This window comes from Daktulosphaira vitifoliae, unplaced genomic scaffold (genome assembly GCF_025091365.1).
Source record: "Daktulosphaira vitifoliae isolate Bord-2020 unplaced genomic scaffold, ASM2509136v1 Scaffold_1, whole genome shotgun sequence".
NCBI classification, from domain to species: Eukaryota; Metazoa; Arthropoda; class Insecta; order Hemiptera; family Phylloxeridae; genus Daktulosphaira; species Daktulosphaira vitifoliae.
In genome coordinates this window covers 5,639,559-5,662,353 of record NW_026099572.1, presented here as the reverse complement: position 1 = coordinate 5,662,353, position 22,795 = coordinate 5,639,559, and the positions used below count along the sequence as shown (strand labels likewise).

Genomic DNA, 22,795 nt, shown 5'->3' with positions numbered 1-22,795 from the left:
AAATTTTAAATAGCCGTTTTATAGACATTTTCTTGCAAAACATTTTAATGGGTTAATAATAGTATCAAGATGAGTACTTATTGAGTTGAAATCATTTTTATTCGTAGAGTGGGTGTGTAGCGCAGTTGGAGTATGCATTATGTAAATATACACCAGTACAAGTTGTACCGATTAAAGTTATTAAATTTATCGAAACATCGTGGACCACCTGAATGCTTTTTTACGTTTTGTGTTTAAAAATAATTTCGTTTAGCTTCGAGTTAACTGAAATGACGTTACTAAAAAGAATATGTAATAAAATATCTTTAGAATTATTAATAATTAAAAATTCACTTTATATTAATGCCATTATAGAAATTAATTAATAATTTTACATATGAAGATGCAAAACTATAAATGATTAAAATGTTTCATTTGTGATGAGTAATTTATAAGCATTAATTTTTAAATTAAAGTTTTTAATTACATATGATCAAGCAATTTTTAGTAGACGTATATAATTGGAATTTGAAGATTTTTTTTTATTGTTTCATTGTACGTACTACTTATATTACAATTGAAATGTTTCATTTAAATATTAAGAAAAAAATTATGTTAAATCGACTATTTATCTTGTGTTGCATTATATACGTATGTATGTACATAAATGTTGTAATCTTTAATAAACTGACGTTGACATAAATTTATTGGTATATTACACATAGTTCTGCACTTAAATTCTATACTTCAAAATAAATTTATTCACTACATGTAGTGAAAAAAAAATTTATTTTTGATTTTTTTTTTCGAATTCTTTTTTAATGATTTTGTTATTAAACTCGTAAGATTTACATTTAAGTTTATCAGTTATATGATTTCAATAACTATATAACGAAAAGAATTTTTCGTAGTATTTTATTTTGAGTTCTTTTAACATTTTTGGGTTACAAACTTGTTAATTTTTCAGTCTTTTTGGTTAAATTGTTTGGCTATTTAACAAATATTCTTTAGAAATTACTCTTTATGAATCCCTAAAAAAGATCTGCCTCCGTCTGCACCTCCTGCAAAAATCGTAGCGCTACTTCTGAATTAAAATTCAAATAAAGATTAACTGCATTAAAATTTTATTTAATTTCAGAGATATTTTTTTGAAGAATAAAAAAACAAGTTAACATAAACTTGAGTTAAACTAGCTATTCTTGTTGTAAAGTATAACATAAATATCTGTCCAATGGATTTACTGCCGTGATACAGATTTACACAATTGTTAAAAATATTTATGCAGGTATACTTAATTTATGCATAAATTAAAAAAAACACGTTTACTAAAATAAACAATTTAGTGCTCACTTTCCATTACTCATTCGGTTACCGGACATCGTAGTTGTTCGAATATATTATGTGAATCATGTTATTAATTGGATGCTACTTAGTTATTATTACGATGATAAATATTAATAAAAAATTTGTAACTCAAGGTGTCTCAAACACGTTTGGACTATATCCGTGTGTTATGTTGGCGAGTCAAATAATCATTAAACGCCGATACGCGTAATTTTAACTGTCGAATGGTAATGATTATGGCGATGATAGTCAGTAGGGACAAAAAAGGGCAACTGGTATACGAATCGACTCGCGAGTAGCATAATTATTGTTGATAAAATAGTTCGTTCGAATCTGTCTAAGAACTTGTTGCTATAATAATTTGTTTCTAAAATTATCGACAATTTCGCTATGTGTTAAAGTGCACGTGTAAAGCTCAGTCTCGTCCGCGCGAAGTTCAATTGAGTAATAATAAAGAGTATAGTTTGCGATAATAAATCTTGTTTTTTAATAGATATAGGAAAAAAGTGACGGTTTTTTGTTTTTTCTTATCTTTATCTATTCGAGTGCCAACACTGGCGACTGAATAATTCGTCAAGTGCCTTGCCGCCATTTCAGCTTAACGCCAAATGAACCAGTGAGTGCGTGTAAGTGTGTATGCAAAAGCTCCCCAAGTACGCTGAGCGATCATGTTGGCGGACGCTGCTGAATTCGCCATGGTCTCCGTCGGTATGTTCCTGTCCAGCACTGCGGTGGCCATTGTACTGGTAGTTGGGGCGTATGCTGTATACGGCCACCGACGTCAAAGGTAAGGGATTTCCTATTTATTTTCTCACTGGAATGTTGTAAAAGATTTTTGGCGCATTTAGACTTTATGTAGCCTATTGAATATTACGATTTATGGAGTAATTAAAAAACGTCTCCTAAAAAATTAGTGCTGTCGATGTTTAATTCACAATATTTACTCGGTAGTTTACCAAATTAGCTAGTTTTAATAATATATGGGATATGATCTTGTTGTATATTTTTAAAATTTTCTTGTTAAAATTCAAATAGGGTAAAAGCAATTGAAATATTGTTTAATTACAGAGCTTATTTAGTTTTTTGGAATTAAATTTAATCGAATTTAGCGTTTAAAATATACAAGTATAAAAAAAAATGCAGTGATTGGATCTATAGATAGATTTTAGAATTTATTTTATGAAAATAAATCTGTTATTAAGATTTAATGTACAAAAAAATTCGTTGAAATTTTTAGGTTTCCTTAATTGTTTAATTGCTATGCATTTTACTCAAGTTACCTTGTATTTTTTTTATTTTGAAATTACCGATCAAATCTATAGAAAACTATAAGTAAATAATTATAAATTTCAAAAATGAACATTTCGAAATTAGCTAAAATTTTAATATTTTATTGTTTCTAAACTTTATTGGCAGTAAAAAGTTTATTTGTATTTAAGTATTTCTTTCTTTATTTTAATTTATCATTGAATGTTGAATAGTTAATTTCCATAGTCGCTGTTGTATTACTTAATTTCATAATTAATTTTAATTTAATATTTTATTGTCACTTCACACATATTCAGTATGTTATGCATTAATAATTTATTAAAAAATTAAATAATTAAATAACATTTTAATTGTTTGCAAAATTTCAAATAATAATAATAATCAATTATTATTAACTTATATTTACTGAATATTAGTTGTACATAATAGTGAATGAATTCGTCACGTTACATTTTTTATTATTTGATATAATATATTGCATAATTTCACGGAAAAAATTAGTTTTATTAAAAAAGTTTTAGAAGTATTTATATTATTTTAATAGATACATATTTATACTTGAATTCTTTAAGACAGTATAATTTGTAATTATAACGTGATAACATGTAAAATGCAATAAAGGAGTGTCGATTAATGACTAAGGAAAAACTAACTTTACTCGAGAGTTTTAATTATGTAGTTATTGCGATGAATGGAACTATTTCGATATTTTTTAGTAACTAATCTTATCTTTAATGTAGGATAGTAGTCTAGTTTGCTGACAAATTATATTGACTCTTTTCATTATCAGAGTAGTGAAAATATGTTAATGTGTTATTATTTACTTTGGTTGGGTTGAGTGTTAACTTAAAAATAAAAAATTGCAATAGCAGTAGGTATTAAAATAATTATTTTTAAAACTAAGATCTAAATAGTAACAATTGAACGTTTTTGTCTATGTTTTAATCTTTAACCTTTAAAACTGAATAATTTCATAAATTCGTCTAAATAAAATTTATTATGGAAAAATTAAATATTGAATTTAAATGGGTATATGTTAAAAACGCTTAGCGAAACCCAAATAATTGTTCTGATATGTATTTGTACATCTATTAGTTCTAGACGTTCCTATAAATAATACAATTTTTTAATATAAAAATATGATTCAGACGGGTGTCGGATGATACATAGACATCGTACGAATTACAAGATTTTTTTAATACCTGTGACAGGAAAAATATACGGTTAAACGAAAATATGCCAATTGAACCGCGTTAATAGAAGTGAACGCGGAACTAATTTTGTGGGAATTCGCCCATACTTATTACATCCCCATTTGATCTTAAAACGGTGCTTGACAATAATGTATGAGTTTTTTCAGACCGATTTTATCGCACTTGAGCGTTGGCCATACTGAGGTGTTTCTCGTACACGAAAAAAAAATTTAGCAAAAAGAGTTATCATTTTTACAGCTATCTATTATTGTGTGAAGATTGTTAATCTTCCGACTTGTGGATATGCGTGACATTCAAATACGTTATAGGATTGTCATCCACGTGTGTAGTAGAAGTACACGAAGCAATGAATAACACGCATTTTATTTTGTTCCGGGAGTAAAACCTTCATAAAAGCGCTATAAACAACTGACTACACTTGATGAATGACCCCGAGGTCGACGGGGAAGAAGAATTTTTATCATACATAATGATGGCCAACAAACAACAAAATAATCACATTAACGCAAAGTGGCGTATTTAAAGGGGTGAAACACAGGCACATGCTGATATAAACATTTTGTTAATATTTTTTTAAACTCGCAATCAACTTAAAATGAATAAAAAATTGTTCATGATAGCTTGTCAAATGAAAAATTTTATTTGTGCCCCCTCCAATTATGAATTTTTAAATAAACTATTATAAAATAATATTAACTAAAGTGGATTTAAATGTATAGTATAGTTTAATTCAATTGGCGAAATTGAACGATCTTATTAAAACAGATGAACGAAATAAATTATGTTAACTAGTGAAATCTATAAAAAAATAGTGAGCTATTTTCTATTCGCGAATAAAATACATATAAAAATTATAATTCGTTTTATTTTGTGTAATAGAAGTATATACATTTTTCGGAAATAGTGTTAATATTTATTCAAGGATTTCTTTTTGATAATGACATTAAAATAGTCAAAAATTCACTATTCATATTTGATTTATTTGTTTTTTGATTTTTTAATCCAGCATTTTTTTATATTGCTCATCTTCAAATCATTACAAATTTAATTACAGTTTTAATGTATTAAAATATCAAGTATCATTATATTAGTGATTTATCAATAAATTAATTCATATTGTTATGTAAATATTTCTGTGTTATCCACACAAGTACATAAACGGTAACACTTTCATGTAACTATTCAACATTTATGTTGAGTCGTTACTTAATTATATAAATATTAATCTAGATATTTAATTTTAATACGAACACACGAATGTTGTACTCTGAAAAACTTACATGTTTTAGAATGTCAAACATTGTAACGATTTCCTAATATTTTTGGAGTGTCATAATAACTTGAATAATATTATTCAATTAAAAATTAAATTAAAAATTGTTATCAGAAAAAATTAAAAACAAAATAAAATGTGAAATTTGTAAATTACCTTATCTGGCTATATAACCATTTAAAAATTATAAAAAACTATTAAAGAAATTTTTTATTTTGAGTTAAAATATCATTTAATATTGTCATTTTTAATTTTCTTAAGTTCTATTTATGTGTTTGGCAAGATTCATAAGTTTAAATACTCATTACAATATTTTGTTAAAAAAAAAAAAATGAATTACGTGTCTTATTGTAAATCAAGTTATGCATTATTTTTAATTAAATAATTTCCTTCATAATATTAATTTAACTATAGTTTAAGTTTTCAAGAGTCATAGTTTCGTTACTACATATATTTCATTACATTAATGTAGCGTATAAAATTTGATAAACAACGCTTTTAGTAAATGAAGAAGCAAAAATTGTGTTAAATGACTCTGCGGTGAATTGGTATTTATCAAGGTAAACCTTGAATTATTCTAAATTTTTAACAAGAAAGACGAGTATTCGTATAGAATGTTGTTTCGTACAAAAGAGATGACAGGGGATATTCTTCATTTTGGTGTTTTTTTCACAACAAATTATTATTTTTTATTTTCTTTAGTTGTTTTAATCAATCATTTCTTATCGTATTGCCTAATAATACTAAATTAATACTTAAAACTATCAATTGTTTACAGTCAATATACAATATTCTATGTTATGAATGACTTATTTTTAGTAAATTAAATGATAAACCCTGGGACGCCTTAATTTGTCTCCTTATCGTTGATGTACAGCTGAGCTATTTGCTGTTAGTTCCCAGATGGGTGACTATACAAGAACTTTAATAGTGACATACACCTTACTCCATACTGGCTCCATCTGCCATGATGAAATGCATTAAATCAAGAGCTGGTGTAAAATTTAGCCAAATAATTAAGGTAAAAACGACCCCAAATTGTTGAGATAACGGCTATGAGGATGATGATGATGTTGACTAAGTTATTGATTTGATGATAATTTAAAAAAAAATTAATTTATTAAAAATATAAAAAAATCCATAATTACATAAAATTCCTTTTTTTTAACTCGTTTTATAAAAATTCGTTTTAATAATTAATGAGTAAAAGTTTGAATAATGGTATGTATGTTAATTGTTAAAGGATTTGATGAAACTAAAGCTCATCTGTTATTATTCTTAATAAGATGTATGTGTGTTTATTTCATGTACTTTAATTGTAAATAAAAATGTTTATTGAATATTAAAATTTATTGAAGTTTTATTTATAATATCTTCCTGATTATTTTTAAATTATCATTAGTTTGTAAATATCGAATTAAAAAAAAAATGGAGAAGTGTTCACAAATCTTAGATAAGTGTCTTTGGATTTCAACTAATTAAAATATTAAGCGCCGACATTGATAGACATGACAATGAATATAAGTTATATTTATATTATTTACTTGGATAAAACATAATCTTTGTATTTTAATAAAATATGCACCATTTATATGTCGATTCAAAGTAGTTAATGATTGGACCATTATGACTTAAATAACAAACATGTGGTGTACGTACACTGTTATTATTAAATAGGTTACTGGCCATCACCTAGATCTATGATATAAGTAGTCTGTTAAGTATAACAGTTAAACTTGGTATTAATTAGTAGTTTAATAACAAAATGTATAAATAATAATTGAACGAAATAATTATTTTACTAGTATTATCGAGTAATGACTTTTGGCTGATTGTCATCGAACACACTTAAGTAAAAATATAAAACTAAAAAAAAATCATGTTGAATTGTGTGTTTGGGGTAATAATGTAATTTTTTGATTTGTTTAAAATGTTAAAATACCAATAACGGTACCTAATTTTTGATATAAAATAATGATAATAAATAATAATAATGATATAAAATCAGTTTTATGTACAATTTTGTTGACATTTTTTTTTTTTAACAGTGAAGGGAACGCCAGTGTCGAAACTGTCAAGATTATTTTTACTAACCACGATTTTGATAATGAAAAGTGAAAGGTGAATGTACGGTTGGCACGACCGTTTATTGTTGCCGCTCGGACATCATTAATTTCGAGTGCTCCAGTCGCGCGGTCTTTGCACGTGTAAACTTTTATTTGTTTCATTATGATACTTGTAGTTCTTTCTGAAATGAAGCAATCCTACAGAGTAAGACAAACACACTTTTCGTGATGAGCTTTGTGTGCGAGTTATCTGCACGAGGTGATTAATAAGTATGCATATTCAAAATTACACTAATATCAAATGTATTGAGTTTGTGTTTCGCAAATATCTCGTGAATTATTAAAAATGTTTTGCATTTTAGTCGTGGTTCTAAAAAAAATCATGGTGGGCGTTACAAAAGTTAACACTAAAAAGTTATGTAAATCGTATGAGTACCAAATACAAATTCTACATTGTATAAATTGTTACACTTCCACTAATAATGAGTGCAGGTGCTCTTTAAATACTTAATTTTAGCGAACGAATTATTTTTAAATTATCTCTTGTAAGATAATTCTTGGGGTTGCATATCAAATCCTAATGAATCTAATACTTTATTGGGTTATAGCCCCGAAGAAGATATACATAAGAATATTTTTCATTACTAGTGTAATTATATTTGTTCTAAAAGAGAGAATGGTCTCCCTTATACTTCTTTTATAAAGCGCTTTGTTATGTGGATATGTGGTTCATCGCAATAAAATTAAATCTCAGCACTAAGATACGACATGATATCAATCTGATTATTTAGGGCAAACTATCATCTTTGGATGACGATTTTATGGAACTATCTCGATGAGCTTATTATGTATAATATTTTGTTAGGGATCTAATAGAAAAAAATTAGGTATATTAAAAAACTGACCCATATTTTAATGTCTTTTTTAAATTGCTTAATTTAAGCTTACGATTTAAATATTTGATACGGTAAATAGATAACTTAATCGTACGTTGCATACGTTTTTGTTTTTTCCATTTACAACTTTTATTTTGTTGTCATCTTGCTGACTCGACAGTTTTCTGTTTGCTTTTTTCTTTACTTATATTAGTTTTGGTGAAATTTGTAGGACACTATATCAACACTACGGCGTAAAATAATAGTGCGCGTTACGAGTTCTGTCTCACGTTATTTGTATCGTACAAACCATTGCCGTACCTGTGACGTTATTTGACGTGAAATATTACACTGTAGGTGCAATATTATTGACGTTTGTTTTGTACCGCGAAACGGATATAAACCACTGCCTAAAACTTTTTCTGTTTGTATATGAAAATCTCTTATTGAAATAAAATATTTGTCTGTTTTAAGCTATTTGCTGGTCTCATTTTACAGACGTGTAATAAAAGTTGCAAATTAATGCCACTTCTCATGTTACCTCAATGTTTTTTTATTGAAAACGTCTCTGAAATTATCTTGTTTATCTATTCTATTTGAAAATAACATTTTAGTTAAGCAATTTAAGATTACAAAATTTTTCAATTATTTGAAAACTGTTTTAAATTAATTATGTCAACAGAGATCAATTATTGATAATTTAACTTAACTTTTATTAAAACGTTTTAATTTCTATTTCATACAAACACGATTTTGATCATTTAAATGAAATCATAAATGTTTTAATTTCTTTAAATCCTTTTATTTTTAAAACTTTTTTGTGGTTCAATATAAACGTAGTACATGCATCATAAAATTAAGTATTCAAATTAAATAAAGGTTTATGGTATTAAAAACATTTTTTGTGAAATCTCTAACATTTTTTGTTTGTAAGAAATTATATCGAATTTTTACCGTTAATTTTTATATTTTATATGAAAAGGCAAAACTGTACCTTGGAAATTCCCTAATCAAAAAGTGATACGAACGCATCACTCTTGGTTTTCTCAATGCTCAGCAAATGCATCATATATCTCTTAAATACTACCTGTGAACGCTCCATGCGTCCTTTCAAAAATATCAATTTAATTAAAAAAGGTTTAGAGAGTTTTATGATTACATATTTATAATAGTAAGTTTAATATTTTAATAAATAATATTTAATAACTAACGTATTTTTTGTAGAATTTTGTTGTAATACAGTCTATTGTTTTAACTAGTTTACTTAAGAAGTTTCACAACAAAAAATCGTCCTTATATAATGACGATTCATAATATTGCGCATCCCTTATCTTAATAGAGTACATTTATTCCATTAATACAGTAATACCATTACATTTGATTCCAATGCATTGATTGTTACCATCAGCGCTGTTTAAAAGTGACCATTATTCAACGTGATGTGAATGCACTCATCCGTTGCTTGCGCCCATAGCGTGCGCTGACTTGCCACACAATGTCAGTTCGTCGTATTACTTCGACATGTAAAGGTGATTTAACGGTATCAAAATACATTTATTTTTTATTTTAGTAAAACCTAAAGAAATTACTATATATATACACTTGTTTTTAAATTATTTCATTTTAATAGTAATATTCATCATTGACTTCCATGTAATAAACCCCGTAAGTGTTTTTATACTATTATTTCAATTTTTTATCTGAACTATATTAAATATATTAGTTATAATATAATAATTATTTAAATGAAAAATGTGTGGCACATTTAAGCAACAACTAGTAAATTTACAAGATACTAGACTAGTTTTAACCTTGAATATCAAATATTGTTCAATAATTAGAATTAATTAGAAATCAATAATTAGAAGATTATAATTTACTTGGGATATTGATGTAAATAATTAAAAAAAATTTAAAACATTGATTTGAATCACGATGGAATAGTAAAAAATTGTACTGTTACAGTTTATAATAATTTACGTTAAATAAATATTTATATTGAGTGTATGCACGCGGAACCATTAAGGGTATGGTTTCCTGGAGATACTCTTCCGGTTGATCGGAAAAAAATGAATTTAACCTATGGCATCGAAAAATAAGCTATAAATTAATAATTTAAACACCCTTGCCTAGTCAAATTACTTTTAAAATATTGTCTAATAAACTATTATTTCGATGACGCGAACAATGTGATGGTTTAAACGTATGAGATTTTGACTTTTTTTCAATGATCCATTTTCTATTATAAAATATAATTTCAGTTATAGTTGGTAAAATAAAAAAAATCAACTGTTCTTTTGTGCAAATGTTTAATTGATATAGATAACTAATGGTTAGGTGTAATAATAATATAAAATTTAGTTCTATAATTATGTAGACTGTGGTTGCATGGATTGGAATAATTTCTGTAGAATTTACTAATTATTAAATGGAATAAAATTTTGTACATTATAATTTTATGAAAATTTAATGCACGTGATTAAAAAATTTATTATTAATAAATTATTATCCATTCAACTAGTATAGTTACTTTATAGACATAAATTATAGAATTAAAAATATATATGGTTAATGAGAAACTTTAACGCGCGAACACGTTTATAATACTATTATCTTAGACATTGATTAAATACAATTAGTAAATATTCAATGTCTAAAAATATTAAAATTTAATTTTAGGAAAAAATCTATTTATTCAAATATCATATAAAATTTAATTAAAGAAGTAAAATATTTTAACAATGTCATGAATAATGTCCTAAGAGATTCAATTTACTAATATTCAATTACTTATTTAATTTTCTTAAATCATTTGAGATTTTATACATTTATTTTAATAGTCAAGATTTCGAACCTATATTGTTGTATTATATATAGAGTTAATTAATGTGTTTGTTATGAAAGTAATTAATCGATGGTGACGATGTATCGATTCCATTATCTATTTTATTGGGGATCAGATTCTCTATGATGTTTTACATTGCTCTTCACGCTATGTAGTCATCACCAACAGCCACTTAAATTTTTACGTCTTCTTGAGTTTTATGTTGGTCAATGCACTTTAATAACAGTCCATTTATTTTATTCGTTCCTTCTATTTTTGACAAGTATGTGCAATGAAATATTTAATTACTATCGATCACGTATTATGTGCACAATAAAATAATAGTGTATTAAAATTATAACGTAAATGAGAGATACAATACCAATTTTCCTTAACCCACGATCGTCAGCAATTAACGTTTAGTGATTAATTAAAATCTACTGTTTTCGAGGTCATGTTAATTTCTATTTACATAGAAAACAAACATGAATAGTAAATGGACATCCAGCTATGTAAAATCACATACCCAGGTAATAACATTGACCTATAGACTATTGTCAATGAGTTTACGTAGTCTCTTCGTGGGTCGATAAACAATAACATGTAATTAGGCGTATTTAAATTAACATTTGAATCAACAAGTTAGAAATTATTCATGTATAGATATTGGTTGTATATGTCGCTGTTATTTATTTCTCGGGCTAATCGCGTCAACCATAAAATTATTTCTAAAAAAAGATTTTTTTTCCTAGTTGTTATAAAATATTTTGTGTTGGCAAGTTCATAAGTCTAACATATTTTTTCTATAATGTTATAATTGACTATTATAATTTATTAAAACTGAACTCGAAGTCTAAAAATCTTATTGAAACTATTATAGTAGGCCAGGCTAATAAATATTATTGCGTTTAAATGATTGTGATATATGTTTTATTTTTCATATCAAAAATGTCTTATTTTTGCCTTAAATCATTTATAAAAAAAGTACTATGAAAGAGAAAGTATAGCTCTTTCAACATTCTTTCGTAAAATAAATTTAGATGATAGATGTAAATTTATTAAGTGCAACCATGAATCAAATCATAGTAGTTGATTGTAAATGCCTTTTAAGTCTTCTTCGATAACATAATTCCCATGTGTGTAGTATTATGATGATGATTTCGTCGAATAAATTAACATTTATAATGCTGCAACCAACGGGCGAAACTGTGCTTTTTCTTTATATGGTAAATATTAAGTCATTAATCATTCTAGTGTCTAGATATTCTTAGATTCATCACTTCAATAATTGAAAGCGCCGTTTTTTCTGAATGTAATAAATAATACGCACATCCGAACAATGTAATGCAATGCAATGTCAACTTTCTGTTTTTTTTTTTGACTTTTTCGTTTTTACTCTGAATAATATAACAATTATTTTTCTTCCTACATAGAAGTATAATAATAACGCGAAGGTGTTTATTCGTAATGAATTAAACCTATTTAGTGGCGTTAAAAAATCGAACTTTTTTACTACAATTTTAAATGATTTGCGACATCGTGTGCGACCGAGAATTTTCACTTCCTGTTTGACCCGTTACCGGTGAGAACGCACACGGAATATTACTATGCATATCCGCAGTACAATTGCATAGAGGTATTATTACTGTTATTGAGATACGCTGACATAAATATGGGTTTAATTTAATATGCACCGCGTATGGTTTGATTTGATATTCCATGACGCTAATTCATATAAAAGACAACATAAATATCGTAGTTATAAGTCCACTTTTTATGGACTTATTATAGTACTATTGTTACAAATTCAGATGAATGGATCCTTAAATCTGATTTTTTATTTGTTGCTAAATTAAAACCAGAATTTTAATTAACAATGTGACAATCACAAATTAGTTTTAATGTCGATTTTCGCGTACAAATTATATAAGTAGAATTGTATGCTATTTTTCTAATATATAGATTTTCTTTCAATTGCATTAAGGATTTTTATGAAATAGTGACATAGTTAGTGCTTGTGATACAGTATCACGCCCGTATAATATAATAACACATCTTAGTACTATATAAACATTTAACATAATTGGTGGTAATAATTAATGATTATACTTTGATAAATTATATTCGAATCCTAATTACAAGGCATAATGTATTAACTTTACTTATTTAAGCAAAACTATACTAGTCTACTAAAGTTGCAATAGTTTTGAATAATTAAAGTGTATTTATTAAATTTGCGTTTTTAAAACAACATTTTTAAAAAACCTACAGGTGGAATTCATTTTATTGTATTAAATTTATTATTTGTAATTTTTAAATTGTCTGTCGTTGATTTTTATCATTAAAACATTTTTTAAGTATAGCTTTATATTGTTGCTTAAATGTCTGAGTTGACATTTAAAAAAATGGTTATTTTGTAGTTTATTACGATTACTAAGTTACCTTCGTAAGATTGACAATGATATTATAAATGAATAGAACCTTCATTAAAATTCAGAAATAAATATCTAGTAATTTTAGTTTTTGACTCAGATTTTTATTCTTTTAAATTATATATAAGTATATTTATTTATTTAGTGGTTTATAGATGTTTGATCATTTAAAAATAGACACTTAAGTGTGATTAGAGAGTTTTATGTTCCTATTTAATACTTTGAAGATAGAGCTGCTTTTAATAGTATAATTCCTTTTTGGGTGTACAATAATAGAGAGAAAAATTCTAGTAAACATTTTTCATTTGTCAAAAATTGCATTAACAATTTTTATTCTAAATATCCAAATTAAGCAATTGTATAGTGGTTAGGCAATTTAGTTATTTTTGAGTAATTAAAAATAAATTATAGAAAAGTTGTATAAACTATAAAGTATGGAAACGTCTGCGAGTATAAATTAATTATTTATATATATAAAAAGTTAGAAATCAGAGAAAATTGACAAAATGAAAAAAAAAGTCGTTATTTAAGTATAAGGTATTAGATGTAATGGAAACTAAATAACTACTTAAACATATCCATATATTTTGTATTTTGTTTATTGAAAGTGCAATTATTTTATGGCAAAATAAAACGTAAATTACTAAAAAAGATTGCGTACATTTAATGGTTTTCGTCTTTTTATGGAAAGTGTTAAATATATAATTTTATCTTAATCGTTTAAGTTAAATGCAAATGACCAAAGGTGAACATTGTTGTGTCTTAACATAATTTGTATAAATATCATAACTTAAAGTTTATATCTGTGGGTTGCTTATGAAGGGGTTACGGTAAACTCAATGGTGGGGATGAAATTGTGTAACATTTTGGTATAGTAGTCTAGGCATTGGTGTATATTGAGCCGGTCTTTACTGGTACGATGGCATAGAGAAAGTAATTTCTTTCATCTCCCGTTGTTAATGTTCGCAGACATGTAATAGGGCATAATACATAGTATTAATAATATCAATTCTATCCGTTTTGATATCCACTTTAGTTTGTGTATACGTAATTATTCATAGTCCATTGCTGGTGGTGGCTTAGGCATCTTCATAATTATTTGGCATATATTATTTTCAATAGCGTGAACTATGGCCAAAGTTAATGCGATATTGATACCCGAAGGTTCTTTTTTATCCTCTGATGGTATCGAAGATCAACAAAAGGACATGGAACTCTTTACTTTTATGTTTTTCGCGTGTTGTCTAGAAGTTTTTTTGTTTAGATATTTTTCTGTTACGTTGAATTAGTTAAAATTATATAATAAATATATACATTAATAATAAAATTAAAATGCGTTTGTGAGTTTATTGATAATTTTAAGATTTTTATAAAATTTGTCTTTTAATTTTTAATTATTTTGTGTTCTCAGAATTAATTTACCACACATTAATCATCGTGAAATTCTCAACAAAAAATTGAAGTTAAAAGTGGCGTCCCACGAAAAAAACGATGACCGTAAGTATTTATAGTTAAAATAATTTGAACTTGGGATTTATATTTTACTAATTGATGATTTTTAAATTTGAAATACAATAATTAGGAATATAACTTTTGTTATAAAATATTTAGCATTCTAATAATTAAAAATAATAATAAGTGATTTTAATTTAAATTACTAACTACATTTCAAAATTAAATAAATTTTAAACGTTAAATTTGTATAATTTGATGAGAAAATGTTTATCTATTATGAATAATGATTTATATATTTTTATATTTAGTTATGAATAAATTACTAGTAAATATTTTTTTTTACATTTTTCTCAAAATCAAGTGACTTCTCCATAATTACTGAACAGTATAACTAATACTTATATTTGAAATGACTTCAATTAGTCTAAATATTAATAAGTAAAAATTTATTTCAACTTTGTTGATATGAAGTTTAAACAAATATAAGAGCTAAATTTTAATTTATTAAGTTTAATGCATATTCTAAATATATATTCAAATAATCAGACGGAAGTTTTTTACATTTGTTTTTTAAATAACAAAATAAGGGTTTTATATTAGACACTCAGAACTGAAGGTATTAATATGACATTATGGTAAAAATTAAATAAGAAGAAAATTAAAAAGTAAAATAACCTCTTTTTTGAAAAGATTAAAAAACAAGGTGGATTTTTAAATATAATAGATAAATGATAAAGAGCACTTTATCATTTATTTCCTAAACCAAATATTTACCAAAAATTTGCAAATCTCAATTTTTAATTTTAATTATTTCAGAGTTCATTATTTTTTTTAGTTTAAACCTTTTAGTTGTAAATATCTTATAAATTTATTTTAATAGAAGAAAAATCAGTGTCTATTGATATATCCAAATTTTGGTTATTAAAATATTAATAATTTATAATGGTTTGTAAAATACTTTGCTTTGTGATTGTTTGTGTTTGATAAGTAATTAATAAACCTTAATTAATTTATGAAAAACTCAAGTTTAATATAAATTTTAGAATCGAAGTATTAAACTTTTGTTTAATATTTATTACTTCTAAAATAGATTAAAATAAATCATTAATTTTGTTATTTATACGAGAAGTTGATATTTACAGAAAAAGATAATAAAACATTAATATTTCAAAATTTGTCAAGCAAACCATAAAAAAAATATTATATTTTTATTGATGAATAGTTAAATTTATGTTAACTTTTGATATTATGTAATTATTACACCTTTATTTTTATTTTTAAATGTAGTACAAAAACTTTCTCTAAAATACTATAGTAAAAATTGTTATATCTTTATGACAAAATATTACAGGAAGAAATATAAATGTCATTGACATTATCTAGTATTTATGTAATTATTGTTTTCGTTTTAATTAAATTTCTTTGATGATTTTATATTTTTAATATTTACTAATAGTAAATATGAAGTACGAGAAACATAATTTATTAGTTAATTTTAAAATAACAACGTAAAAATATAAAAAAGTTTCATTAATATAAATTATGTGATAGCTTCAAAATTGAAGTAAAACTGGTTTTAATAACTTTTTATTTCTTGCAAAATACTTTTATTATGGTTCTTATTAACGTCTACATCATGTTAAATTATCATTATCTAAGAAAATTTTTTAAGAATTTATGTAAGTAAAAAGTATTTATATAATGAAATTTAAACAAAGTTGTACTAATTTTCTAACTTCATTAATAAATATATGTTATGAAACAGTATTTGATGAATCTATTTGATTCATTATCAATCTGTTAATTTAGTCTAATTAATTGAAGGTTCAATATATATACTGTAATAGTATTACAATATTTTTTTTAATTATCTAAGCATAAACACATAGTACAGTCGTTGACCTTAGGACTATTTTTTTCATTAAATTTGATTAAGATAAACTAATTATAATAGTAATAAAAATTTAGTTTTTTTTTTACAGATGAAACTTTTTTTGAAGTTCGTGAATATTTGGAACGATTAGTTGAAGGGCTAGTGGATGGTGGTCTTGATGATGTATGTCTTACGCCACTGTCTACTCATCCGGATTGTTAGTACAGAGTTTAATTTTTTTTTTTTTGTGTTAGCTCAAATGTTTTATGTTACATAGTATGTACTTTTATTTAACTATAGACATGTCAATTTGTTGGAAGTATCACGAAAAGTTGGCCACCATATTAAATGATGCTATACACTCAATCATTAAAGGTAAATGGATCGTTAATAACTAACATTCATTAAAATAGTATTAGTCATTTTTTAGAAATGACGTTTAAATGTTTTTTTTTTTTTTGTGTATTATTTATCTATAAACCTAAGTTGATTTTTAGGTCACGTACGTTTTATGTTTATAAAAATATACCAATAACACTTTTAACATTTTTTTTAGAAACAGACGAATTTGAGAATATACCTAAAAGATTAAAATCAATTTTGGATGAGTTGTACAGTGAAGTTGAAGCGTTGCCCGAACTACAGGTAGGTTTATGTCATATTAAGTTTCTTTTTAAAACAAAAATGTATGATAAATGTTATTAGTATAATACATTAATACAACTCAATGGCAAAATATTATTGGGAAAATTATTAAAACTATAAACTGTTTATTATTGAACTACATAAAAGTATAAGGATAATTTATAATTTATAATTTATAGATACTTAAAATAATTATATTTTTTTGTGTAACTTTTCATACATTTTTCTTTAGTCTGCTCAAAAAAAATGCGTTGTCCCATTAGCAGAAGATCTAGAAGAAAAAGACTATGAAGATTTACTGGCCACAGCTATACTAAACAAGGTTTGTTGTTACTGTAATAATTCAGTGATCACGTAGAAGTGTTAAACACATTAACTTACGAGTCCATTGGAAACCTTTATATTTAAATTCTATGGCTTCTTTTCGTTTCCAAAATGATTAAGTAGTTATTGTTTCTTTTGTTTTTCATTTATGTTGATTCGATAAATATGTTTGTAAGTTACAAGTTTTAAAATAGTATAATTAAAATTATTATACTGTTTAATATTTTAATCAATATTATTTCAGATTGTTTCTAATAGTCAGACTAAGAAACGTATTCCTAATGGAAATAGTAGATTCGGCAAATTTTCATCGAGAAATTCGGGTAAATACAAGATACGTTTAACTAAATGTACATTTTATACAAAGCGATACATCTATTATGTATTATTTTCAGCCTCCAGTTTAAACTCTTCTAGTTCAAAGAAAACAGATAACTCAAGATGTAAAATTATCCCAGAGCGGATCTCCTTTACCGTAAGCAAATTATTTTTTTGTTATATTTCATTCGATTTAATTATATTAGCCAAACAAATTTATCAGGTTGAAGAACGTGTAGAAGAAGTAACCACTACAAGTTACAACACTTATTCGGATGTTGAAGCAGACTATGATGATGGATATAATGAGGGAGATGAAGAAGACGAAGAAAGGTCTCAATCGACACTTGGATTATTTATGTCAAACGCAAAATTATTAAGAGGGTACAAAACTCCTCTACCTGATTTTGAATCTGACATAGTAACTGATGGTAAAAACTGTAATGGAATATATTGAAACAATTACCTGTTGATTTTTTGCTTATATAATTAACTGCTTAGATTTAGATGATCATGGAATTAGTTCGACAGTGGATTCTTGGGAAGACAATTGGCTATTTCAAAAGAAAAAACAGAACCGAAATGTTAATGGCTCAAATAATTTCCATCATCACCCTGTACCAGTACCGATGTTAGTACCTAACCCATGTGAAGACACGAAGCCATTAATAGGCGATCGTGATGCCGATGAAACATCCGAACTATCAGACTATTCTAATTCAGCGTTAGATGAACTTTTGGATTTGTGTATGAATGCATTTCTTTTAAATTAATTGAAATGTGTTAAAAAAATTATTTTTTAGCTGATAGCCAAGAATCAGAAACAACTAAACCTACTGTGTTAGACAAAAAGATGATTCGATTGATGTTTGACAGTCCAAGTAGTGAGGAGGATAATCCATTAAATTGGGATCCAGTATTAGAGGCTTGCAATAAACACGTGACTCTTACTCAAATTGATTCAGGTATACTAATTCAAATTTTATCTTTTAAATAGTTGTTTAATTAAACAATTCATAGGACAAGGATCATTAGATCTACAAAAAGAAAATGAGCAAACAGTTGAAATTGTCAATATTATTGAAAAACCTGTGCCAAGGCCTAGGTAGTTATTATCCATTATAGATAACACAAATATTATTAACAGAGTTATTTTTCTATTCAACTATGTAGATCTAGTTTAAGTTCAAATGTTATGAATGAAACTGTCCCAAATATGGAAACAGAAGAAAGAATAACAGAAGACTCAATGCCACCTAGACCAGGTAAGAGACAAATTCAAGTGTTTTTAATGAGTGCAAAAGCTTAAGCAATTAAGTCTTATTCAATATACTTGACGTTTTGTAATCATAGGTACAATAGCAGAAAGAGAACATTTAAAGTGGGAGAAAGCCTTGCCTCTAATAAACAATCCGTATTCTGCTGAAAATATTGAAAAGAGAAAATATAAATCCAAATTTGGAAGTATGAGTAGTAGCGACTCATCTTTGTAAGTTTTTTTTAAATTTTTTTTTTATCTATAGTATATTTTCTATAAAAATGTAATGTTTATCTTTAGAGATTTGTCGAATTCAAACGATTCGCCTAAACCACTGAAAATTGTTTGTAGTCCTAAGTTACCAGACAGCGAGCGGTAAGAAACTTATAATCATAAGAACAGTGTGATTTCAATTAATATTCATTTGTATATTTTTTAATAGTTATGGCCGAGATTATTATATAAATAGTTCAGAAAATAACACCTCAAATGCAAAACAGGTTAGTGATTATGACCTTGGTGTTTTGGAAAAAAATATACTTTACGGTACTTTACCCAGATTTACATTTAAGTCTCGAAAATCCACTAAAAATTTTGTTAAAAACCCTATATTTCTTGAAGATTTTGATGTAGAAGTTACGGTTGGGTGATCACCAAATCAAAAATTGTTAAAATTGTTCTAAATTTTTTTGCATTGTCAATAATTGGGTTCTTTTCAGAGATATAAATTTTAGATATACTTTATTATGAATTAAGAAAAAATTAAGTTACCATTGTTTTATTATTTATAATAAAATATTATATAATTATACCCACAAATAATTTTAGTTTTATATTATTATTCTACAGTCTTGTTCTTTATAATAACAATTAACACAATCTTTATATTTCTTTAAACCAACTTTGATTATGAAATTGAGTTAAATTTGGACATATAACATAATTATAACATTGCACAACAAAAAATAAAAAAAATTCTATGCCAAGTATCAAAAAGATTCTGAATGGAATTTCGTAGCAGATTTTATACCTGACCTTAGAATTATCAGATTGATTCTGAAATGTAATTTTTATATTTCTAACTTGAACTGAAAAAATTTCTTTTAAAAGTAAAAAAATTGTAAAATGTTCAACATTTTGATATTATCATAATATTTCTATAAAAATCATATTTAATTTAAAAATAAATGATTTGGCACATCCCTACATGATTTTTGACGCTGAAAAATATGGTTTCATTAGATCTTATATATCATTATTTTTAAGTTATAAGAGTTTACAACATAATTAATACTAAAATGTAGAATCCAAAACTTATAATGTTCTAAATAAAATGTCGATTAGTCGTTAACCAGTTTTGTATCATTATTTTTTGAGAAATTAGCAACTAAAGATTTAAAATAAATGAAGAGATGGGTATAGCAAGCTCTATTTCTATTATGAAAAAGAAATTTTTTATGTTATGCACTCCTCTCGCTAATCTTAACTCGTTTAACTAAAAATGATAAAAAATTAAAAAGTAATAATACAATACTAGTTAAATTTAGTTATATCCATTTAATAGTAAAATAATAATAATAAGTTCTCATTTAAGTTTTAAAGTTAAAATCTACTCTTAAAAATAATTTTTTTTTACAATAAACTTGATATTTACAATGGTTTATGAAAATTAATTGAATTTTTATTTATATATTTTTATGTAAAAATCATTATTTAACGAAAAAATGGGAGATAGTAAGTTTAGTAAATTACTGCATATATATCATCTGACTCCTTTAATGTGTCCCGTTAGCGATTTAGTTTCAAATAGCACCAATTTTACATGTTTTTAATTCGTTTAATAAATTTTCTTGCGAAATAACTTGGAATAAAATATTAAGTTTTTATAAATTATCATCGAAATGTCTACGTTGTATGTACCTGTAGACTAAAGTGTCGAAATTGGTTGTCCATCTCGAAGACAACGATCAACAACGAAAACAGCAAGCGATTCTAAACAATGAAAGGTGTCAAGAAGTGGTTAAGGTATGCTCTTGGTCGGATAGACAAACTAGCCCATTACAAAGTCCAGCAAAAGAAACTAGCGGTGAAAATGGGATCCACATGCCATCCGTTAAGGAATTAGCTAAACATTTTTCATCTAATGTATGTGTTAGATTAACTTAATTTTTGTATTAATAATTAAAACATCTAATTAAATATGCATTAATATTTTTAGATAGCTGAGAACAAAAGTACATCTTCATTTAAACAAGTGAGTAGATTAAAAATTTGCAGTCAAACAAAAATTAATTAAAAATATTGGAATTTAACTTAAATAATTTTATATATTACGCCGTAATGTTATAAATTATATATACATGGATGTTTTAAGTATTATAAATAAATATAAATATTTTATAAAATTATTAAAGTTACTTTTTTATTTTTATAAACATTTCGCATTATTATAAAAGATGTATAATTGAGGCCTTGTGAAACTTGGTATGTTATATTAAAATTTACATATTTACTAAGCTAGTTTTATTTTTAATACCCATTGATAAAAAGTATATGAAAAATTTATTTTAGGATTTCAATAGTTATTGTCTATTGATTTACTTTATTTGAACATAGTACACAGGCACAACTAAAATACAATTTTTGGGGGTGCTAAATAAATTATTTCCTTACCACAAAATTTTATATATGTATTAATACATATATACAATTTTCAAAAAAAAAAGTTTGAGGATCTAAGCACCATCCCTAGTTGTGCCTATGATGTAGCGATATCCTATTTATTATTTATTATTATGATGCTATCCCAATTTTAGATTTATATTTTTTTAATACTTCACATAAATTAAATGCATTTTGCTGTTTTAGAAACACAATAGTAAATTCATAATTTTAAATACCGTGTATTTAATAAACTTAATAATTATTTAGGTACACAGTTTGACTGCCAGAAGCATTGGACGACAATTTAGAGAAGGATTAGGTTTAAAAGTTCGCGAAAGAAACGATCATAACAAACAGGACTCGGATGATAGTGGAAACGGTTCAACTCATTTGGAAGATACAAATATCACTTTATGAAATATTATTAAAACGACTCTGATTACTGTTATTTATTGCATGATTTTTTTATTTATAATGAAAAAAATATAGGTATGATTTGTAATATTTAGTTGTTATGTTATTGATGTAGTTACGAACAATTATCTATTTGTATTGTTAAATTGTAATTAAGTTAATTTTACTTTTATCTATTAAATATCTTGTTAATTTGTTTTTTAAAAAGTAAACTAATAAAAAAGTTTTTAATTTTTACTTTATCTGTTTGTATTTCTCCGATATTTATTTCATAAAATCATTTAGTTAGTATGAAATAATGTTTGTGTTCTTATAAACTGGTAATCCTATAACATGTCTATACGTTAGCTGTTATAAAAACGAATTATTTTAAGTACTTGATCATCTATGTGTACAAATCGTATTGATTGATATGACAACAAAAACGTTCAGGATAAATGACAAACATTATTTTTGAGCACATTAGTTAACAAGAAAAATATAACACGCCATTATAACAATGCGTGGGTGGTTCATGTTTGACATTTGATGTCAACTTAAGAGATTTGTAATGGAAAATTAGTGATAA

At 25.4% G+C, this 22,795-nt stretch overlaps 1 protein-coding gene across 5 annotated transcripts; it reads left to right on the top strand.

Annotated features, from left to right (window-relative positions):
* Positions 1-1,385: 1,385 nt before the first annotated feature.
* LOC126896095 (uncharacterized) lies at positions 1,386-22,464 on the top strand. 5 transcript variants are annotated; one of them, XM_050668557.1, is made up of 19 exons: positions 1,386-2,110; positions 14,688-14,773; positions 16,714-16,821; positions 16,905-16,979; positions 17,167-17,249; positions 17,482-17,571; positions 17,818-17,896; positions 17,969-18,048; positions 18,115-18,331; positions 18,393-18,638; positions 18,695-18,856; positions 18,912-18,996; positions 19,065-19,156; positions 19,245-19,380; positions 19,450-19,524; positions 19,592-19,649; positions 21,076-21,294; positions 21,368-21,403; positions 22,081-22,464. In XM_050668557.1, exons 1-19 carry the CDS (start codon positions 1,992-1,994, stop codon positions 22,228-22,230), a joined length of 2,196 nt encoding a protein of 731 aa, XP_050524514.1. In that variant the 5' UTR covers positions 1,386-1,991; the 3' UTR covers positions 22,231-22,464. The 5 variants fall into 5 exon arrangements, with proteins under 5 accessions (XP_050524514.1, XP_050524513.1, XP_050524515.1 ...); XM_050668556.1 differs by having other exon boundaries at positions 1,390-2,110; positions 17,161-17,249; XM_050668558.1 differs by having other exon boundaries at positions 1,394-2,110; positions 17,161-17,249; positions 18,115-18,322.
* The last annotated feature ends 331 nt before the right edge of the window (positions 22,465-22,795 follow it).

What these genes read in the sequence shown, in the direction of transcription:
- LOC126896095 (XM_050668556.1), top strand. Translation starts at nt 1,992, where the DNA reads ATGTTGGCGGACGCTGCTGAATTCGCCATGGTCTCCGTCGGTATGTTC. An exon ending in CCACGAAAAAAACGATGACC is followed by an intron (nt 14,774 to 16,713) that starts GTAAGTATTTAT and finishes TTTTTTTTACAG; the next exon opens with ATGAAACTTTTTTTGAAGTT. An exon ending in CCACAGCTATACTAAACAAG is followed by an intron (nt 17,572 to 17,817) that starts GTTTGTTGTTAC and finishes ATATTATTTCAG; the next exon opens with ATTGTTTCTAATAGTCAGAC.